Here is an 8,319-nt window from a genome sequence, read left to right on the forward strand (position 1 = left end):
CTTATCCCCCACCCCGTCTTCCATCCTCCCCAAGCAACACAATCACCATCACACTAGCGTTCCGGCCCCACCCACCCCACTACAGCATCACAAAAATCATGAAATCAATTCAAACCAAACACCATGGAAACAATTTACAAAAATAAAAACCTCAAATTTCATTTTCATTTCAATTTTACCATGGTATCATAATCTACTAACAAAATCTCAAAGACATAAGTTACTCTTAATTTAACTGATCAAACAAATTCAAGAAAAGATTACATCCAAAGATGTTTATTATTTTACCATGGAATCATCTGCTAACAAAAAAAAATCTAAAATTTCACATCAAATAACTAAAATATTCAGTATATAAAATGGGTTTTATGAATCTTAAATTCATATGAATTTTTTTTTTATAAAATCTAACAATTTTAATTGTATTTTTTGATTCATTAGATGTAGAATAAAGAAAAGAAGAGAAATACAAGAGAAGAAAAGAAGAAGAGAAGAGATAGAGAGTGGAAACAGAAGAAGAGAGAGAGAGAGAGAGAAGAGAGGAAGAACGTAGGGGTGGGGGGGATTGTTTTTATTTATTTGTTTATTTAATATTTTATATATAAAAATGACGTGGAAGATGACACGATAGCTAACGTGGCGAGAGTGTATTACACTCATAAAAAAAATATTTAAAATATTATTTTTTTCGTAGGTTTAGGAATTCAAATAATAAATATGTAAGTAGAGGTGTCCAACTTACAAAATTAATATAATATAAGGATTTACAAAATTAATATAATATAAGGATCTAGAAGGTCTTTTTTTTTTTTTTTTTTGTTTTTTTAATGTAATCTATCAAAAACATGTAATAGTGAACAAAAAAGGAAAATATGGTACTTCAAATTTCAAAGTATTGACTAATTGTAATTGTCCTTATTTAGAAAGGAGCTAAAGTGCTAAATATATGAAATACAAGGACTCATAGTAGCAATATCTAATAGAATCTACAAAGTTCGAATATGAAGCACGTGTTCCTTATAGACTGTGCTCTAACTAGGCCCCACTGCCGACCACTATCCTTGAATTTTTCGCCTCCTCACAGTAATAGTATTTTATTGTTTATTATTTCCAAACAATTAAAACGTGTTTAATTTAAAGTTGTGTAAAAAAGTCTGATCCAACTTGAAGTGATGGCGATGTTTTTTTTGGCAGACACAATGAGATGGATAGTGTTATATTTTATATATTTTTCCGCCCAAATTATTCGTTTCAAATTTTTTAATTAAAGTTTTTATTTTACTTATTTTTTTATTAATCAAGAAAAATTAATTTTTTTCATATTTTATCTTTTATATTAATTATTTTTTTTTCAAATTAAAATATAAACATCATTTAATAGAAACATTATAGTAAATTAGTCATGTTATTAATTATTTTTCTTAATTAATATGTCATCTCAATTTGGGACGGATAATTTAGGATGGAGGAAGTATATATTGACATATTTCAAAAATGAATTCTATTTTATTTGTTATTTTTAACATATTAATCAATAAAAAGATAATTATTATTAATATAAATAATTAATAAATTAAATAATTTAAGTTAAATTTAAAATAAAATAATACTATTTCATCATATCGTGAAATTATTATTCTTTTCTCTCATATTAAATGAGTTTCAAGGGGCTATTTCATTGGAAAGAAGTTATATTGAAATTAATTATTTAAATAATATATTTTTATGCAAAGTTTTCAAGAATATGAATTAGCTATCTCGAAAAAAGTTCTCTATTATCAAGATAAAATAAAAATAATAAAATAATTTTGAAATGGGTTGTATATTTTGTTTGTTCCAAGCAAATATAGGATAATTAATACTCTATTCGTTTATTTTTACTTATTCATATTTTTATTTTAGTTGTTTAATAATATTTATTTAATTTATAAAATTAATGAATAATTTATTTATTGTTGATCATTTTATTCTTAGCATTAAATAAGATTCATTGTGTAATGTATTTTTTAAAATATTAAATTTATTATACTTAAAAATAATAAAATTATTTTATTTAATATTTCTTAATTTTTCATATTAATATCAAAGTGAATAAATAAAAATAAACAAAGAAAAAAATAAAATAATTAATTTTAGACTAGTTATTCATTATCCGTCGTTCCAATGGAGCCACGAGTGTATTAATATCCTTTTTCTACCCCATCTTATCATCTACCATTACATTCACATTTTTCTTCCACTTGTTTTTTTTTTCCTTCATCTAAATAACTTTCCAGCTACCAGAAAAAATATTCATATTCTTCATTTTAATTTCTGAATAAACAGCGTAGAAATTAAATTGCAAATTTTGGATAGTTTTTGTGGATTTTTTCGCGGGCAAATATGTCAGACGGCAGCCGGAGGACCGTGAACGGCAAGGCGCCGGAGAGATCAAATTTCGTGCATACTTGTAACTTGTTGAGTCAGTTTATTAAAGGGAAAGCTACTCTTAGAGATCTCAATCTCGGAATCGCTAGCCAATTAGAAGTTGCAGGTGCTTTTTTAACTCTTATGGAGAATTGATCTAGTTTATTTATGGAATTTCCATTTATAGAATTGCTGTTTTAATCTGAATTTGGAAATATGTGGATTGAATATTGTATTTTGGGGAACTTTTTGTACTTGTAGGTTGTCGCTATACAGTAGTATTAAAATAATCTTTGAAGGAGAAAGTACAAATCTGTGAAAACTACTGCAATTCTTTCTTTTTAATGATTTCTCAATTGTACTGTTGCTTTTGTCTTCCAGGAAAAACTGAAACTGCAACTATGGATTTACTGACCGTCATGGAAAAACCATCTATTGATCTAACAAAAGAACAAGAACAAAAATCCATAGATCCTGTTACAACTGATTCTTCTAGAGATATGGAGGTCGTCGTAAACGAGACCAGCACGAGGTTGGTTTCGTTATTTTAATCTGTTGTAGCAAGTAATTTAGTTTATTTTCGCGTTACTAGTTACACTTTTTATGAACTCTTAAAATGAAAATCCTCTTCCTTCCAAGGTAGTGATAAGATCGGCATATACATTAGCTTTCTTTGTAGAATTACACGCCATATGCTATTGTTGTTGTTTAGTATTGTTGGTAGAAGTTGAAACTAGTGTGAGTTTTGTTTTTTTAGGCTTTTATGAAATTCAACTACTTTTGTACTTGTAACTGAAGAATACAGTGAATGTGTAGTACTAATTTTCTCGTTTTTCAGCAAAGAGGCACCAAAGGTAGCTCAATTGACTATGTTCTATGATGGTAAAGTGATAGTTTTTGATGATTTCCCAGCTGACAAAGCTAGAGCAGTGATGCTATTGGCTAGTAAAGGATGTCCTCAGAGTTCATTTGGCAGTTTTCAGACTACAAATATCGATAAAATTAACACATCTGCTGCTGCCCCTGCTTCTTTGACAAGTAATAAAACTGATTCTGTTGCTCCACAACAACAGCAACTCCAGATTAAGCGAGGCTCTAGTCCTGCCGCACCGCAACAGCAACAACAGCAGCAGCAGAGTGATGCTAAAACTGATCAGGTTAAGCCGGGATCAATTTCTTCTACTGCACCTCAAAAACAGCCGGAGCAGCATCAGCAAATCAAGTCACAGGCTGCCGGAACTAGCACCAGCTCCGGTGAGCAAATCACATCCTTCATTTTATTTTGGCTGGACACGAAAAATCAGTAAGGTAGACAGACGTAGAGATGTTTGGGACCTACCAAAAGTATATGTGGTCTTAAACAGTCGCGATGTGTATAATGTGAAGTTTATCTTTTAGGAGTTGCCAAATATATTATTTAAAAAAACGTTTTTTCTTAAACCGACTAAAAAAAGTTAGCAAATAAAATGAAATAGAGCGAGTACTACTTAATCGCACTGCATAGTAGTAATATTTTTCCGTATTTGGTTCTAATATGCATCACATCTTTGGTTTTCAGATCTACCTATTGCAAGGAGATCTTCACTTCATAGGTTTCTCGAGAAGAGGAAAGATAGGTAAGCGAAATCTAAATTTGTGTCTATACTGCTTTTAACGATTGATATTAACTTAAAACTCTTTTTAATATATGGTTGCGTTTTCGAAGATCTCACTTCTTGTATCTAATTCAGGGCAATTGTTAGAGCGCCATACCAAGTTGTACATAACAATCCAGGACCATCGTCTTCAAATACAAATGGCGAATCATCCTCCAAAGGTTGCGAAGATCAGCTTGATCTCAACTTCAAGTTATAACTTAAATGTAATTCCATAAGCTTTTTTTGCTTGATGATTGGATTAGATAGTGTTAAATATTTATTTAGATCAGTGATTTGAAGATTTTTTTCCAGCACAAGTTAGTTTACGTATCATCTTTCCTGTATTAATTGTTGTTTTGACTTTTCTATTGTTAAATTTAAAATAGAATGGTTAATTGCTTTGTTTATTTGATTTTTCTCATTTTTCTCGTTTTGTGAAGTTCTTCATGAATCTTGCCAGTTTCATTACAGTTGTAGTACAGTAACATTTTGCAAAGGAATCTTCGAGGCAACTGCAAAATTGATGACTGATTTGACTTTTGTGAGTAGGGAATTCGTAAATATCTTCCTTTTCTCATATTGTTTGGCCCTAAATCAAAGAATACTCCATAGAGAGCCTAATGGGTGGTGACATGTGAGCACTTTTTCAATATGTATGGACAACTAATACAACCATTGGTCATGCACTATATTTGATAGTAAACTGTGTATCATTAATAAATGAAAATCAATCGATATTAGTAACGCAATAGATTTCATTGTATACGTTACAATGGTTAAAGTCATAATTGCTCCTCAAAATATTTTGCAAGTCCTTTCATCATATTTGTGGAGGGTATATTTGTAAACAAATGTTTTTAAAAAATAATTATGCAATGCAAGTCTTTTGTAATACATCAAAACCAAATACTACATAAGAAAAATTTTAGCACAATTAATGAAATCATAACTAATGCAAACATTACCAATATAAATATTACTAATACCTTATATTTTTCACTATTCTTATAGCGACTACCAAACTACTTATACATAAAACTTACATAATATATTTCTCTAATATATTCATAACGTGTAAAGATCCATTTTTTTTTAAAGAAGGGTGAATGGTCCCCTCCTCCACCTTAAAGTATCGAGCTAGGTAGATTAGGCTACGTAAAAAGGTATGAGTAGTTTGGAGTTATTGGCTGATTTGTGAGAGAAACGATAGAAAAGTTCAAAGCAAATTCACCAGGAATTGAGAGAAAAGCTCCAAGTAATATGACATGAATAGACAAAGTGATGTACAAAAGATGTCACCAAAAATTGACTATGATATATAAAGTAAAATGGACATAAATATGAGAAAACAATGAATGAAATGACCTGAGATGTTACATAATTGATCAACCATATCAATGTATTTCTCTAACAAATACTTACTTATTTTTATATAAAATAGACTCACTATTGTGGTTAAGTTTTTAATAGTAGTTCAAATCACATATAACAAACTAATTATTTACAATGGCATCTTTTTCTTCTGAGATTGATATAAATAATGAAATTCAGTACTAGCCAAAGCTCGAAAATATGTGAATATTACATAACCCGAATAAGAATTAAGATAGGTAAAGTGAAGAATGGCTAAAAATTTCTTTTCTAAATGACTCTAAAAGGGAAGCTTAATACCTTCGACTTCGAGGTTCGTTTGGAACGTAGGGTAAGTATAATAACTTCGGAATAAAAGGTGGGTTAGCTAATTTCTCGATTATTTCATCTCACTATTTGTATTTTGTGAACTTACAATCCTACATAAAAGGTGGGATAAAAATAGGATATCCTTGCTTATATCCCTCTATGGTATTCTCTTTCAGACGGTGTAATAAAAATATAGCAATTTTCACAAATCCTACTATTTTGCTTCTTAATTGCCTCTTCTTTCATTTTTTTAAATAAATTTTCTCTCTCCCGAATTTTAATTGTCCATACACATAACTGAACGTTAATATACGTAAGTATCTTATGTATAACAACTAACTTTCTTAACGATATTTAAGGAAATCAATCAAGTCTAACAATTATCCAAAATTGTACCTTATTAAATGTGTGATTAATGAATTACTTAATTATGTAAAATTTTCAAAAAATATACTCTTAAAATGAAATTTACCACATAGATCACCTAGAAAATTTTAGAACCAAAGAAAAAAAAGCCTTATAAAATAAAGGGACATAGAAAATTTTAAAACGAAAAAACAAAGACTCGTATAAAGAAAATTTTACTACGTAAGTTTACGAAAACTTTTTACTACCTAGTCTACACATAAAGGAAATTTTACTATGTAAGTATGGAAAACTTTAATATCAAAAAATGGATTCCTATAAAATTTAAAGAATATGGCAACAGTGAACCCCAACCCTTACACATATGGTTTGCAAAATACACATCACGGGCATCACATATACATAACAATATGAAACAAAACTTGAAAACATAAAGATGACACATCATATACATGCCTAACATTCTTTCATATACAAAACATTGCTATGTGTATGAGATGAAATACACATCTACATGTCTAACATTCTTTCATATACAAAACATTGTTATGTATAACACTGTTGATACATAATATATACATAACTCTGTAATGTATATGGCCTGAAATTATACAGACCAACAATGTCTGTTTCAATACATATACATAGCAGATTTATGTATATGAGTTGAAATAAAACGTCAACAAATGACATAACTACAAATATATACATAACTCACTATGTATCATTGGTTAAAATAACAATATGGATTTACCAAGTAATCTGACCATATACATAACAAATTTAATGTATAAGAAGGCGTCTCTAACCCTATACATAACTAAGGTGTGTATAAGGTTGGAATAACAATAAAACGCTCGTATATAACAATGTACAAGAATGTGAAAATCTACAAAAAAAAATACATATTCAACAGCAAATCACTATACCTTTAGAAGACGCGGTTGTGATGATTCTTCACTTTTTATCTTACTTGAAGATTTAGCAACGGACTTTTTAATGTTTGTACGAACAACTTTCCCCGACTTCTTCATCATGATAGGTCGTTTTGGTGTTTTGATTTATTTTCTCTAAAATTCGAACCAGATTTCATTAACTATGATTCAGTTTTGAGAATTACGCATATGCAACAAGTAACTCGTATGTTTTTTATTCATTAAAGTTGAAAAAAATTAAGAATTTAAATTAACCTCAAAAATAAATTGAAGAAGATATTGATGTTTAGTAATTTGATAAGATAAAATTTTGTATTCAAGCCTTGAAACCCTTAATTATGGTTGCTTGATTTTAGGCATAAATTGTAGAGCATTAACTGAATATAATGGATGATGTGATATGTATAGGAAGGTTGGAGAGAGAAAGTATAAAAAATATTTGTAATTAGTTTGGTTGATGGAATTTTACGTGATAATGAAAAGTTAGGATGTATATATATGCAAATTTTTCATAAAATATAAGAAGATATTTTCTTAATTCTTGAAAAATACACCCCAAATATGAAATGGACTTAACCAATGTTAGCCCAACAAGATACAATGAGGCCAGGCCTAATCTATGAAATTCGACAAAAAAAGGGGAAAGGACGAAAATAGCCGGTCGGCTGAAAAAAAAAAGACATAAAATGGCCATGGAATTACAAAACCCCATTTCTAGCCATTTCAATTCTGTTTGCTGACATTGCAAATATGTTAAACTTCCGCTGAAAGCAAATATTTGCCAATATTTTTCAAGAACATTTATTTTATCACAAACACGCTTGACCAAATAGGCTGTGAATGCTTGTACGTTCTATTTGATTTGTTGTTCTGCATTACATTTACAGGCTATATCTATGTATTATTTACATCTCTTACCGTTCTACTCAATTCACAGACGGTTCTTCTGTGTAATGTGTCTCTTTCAGTGACATAACCTCCAATTTACATTAAAGGCCTGACTATCTGAATTCCTGTGACCTTTTCCTTGACTGCTAGATCATACAATGGTAAGTTTTGACTCTTGACAGCCACTTATGGAGCAAGTTGACAGATTATTGATGTTTTTCTTCTACACTTTTGAAAACTTTCAGTGCTTCTTTCATTATTGTTGCATAAATTTTCTCTGTAAAAGGTGTATTTATGTGGTATATATACCGTATCAACGTGGTATAGAAGTGTATCAATCTAGTATAAAAGTGTATCAGTGCAGTATCAAAGTGTATCAATGTAGTATAAAAGTGTATCAATTGGGT

At 29.5% G+C, this 8,319-nt stretch overlaps 1 protein-coding gene across 1 annotated transcript; it reads left to right on the forward strand.

Annotated features, from left to right (window-relative positions):
• The first annotated feature begins 2,175 nt into the window (after window positions 1-2,175).
• LOC107861681 (protein TIFY 10c) lies at window positions 2,176-4,450 on the forward strand. The gene is made up of 5 exons (XM_016706990.2): window positions 2,176-2,533; window positions 2,788-2,938; window positions 3,245-3,660; window positions 3,965-4,022; window positions 4,137-4,450. The coding sequence occupies exons 1-5, from the start codon at window positions 2,383-2,385 to the stop codon at window positions 4,258-4,260; spliced, it is 900 nt and encodes a 299-aa protein (XP_016562476.2). The 5' UTR covers window positions 2,176-2,382; the 3' UTR covers window positions 4,261-4,450.
• Window positions 4,451-8,319: the final 3,869 nt, after the last annotated feature.

The sequence above is a fragment of the Capsicum annuum genome, chromosome 3 (genome assembly GCF_002878395.1).
Source record: "Capsicum annuum cultivar UCD-10X-F1 chromosome 3, UCD10Xv1.1, whole genome shotgun sequence".
Classification (NCBI taxonomy): Eukaryota; Viridiplantae; Streptophyta; class Magnoliopsida; order Solanales; family Solanaceae; genus Capsicum; species Capsicum annuum.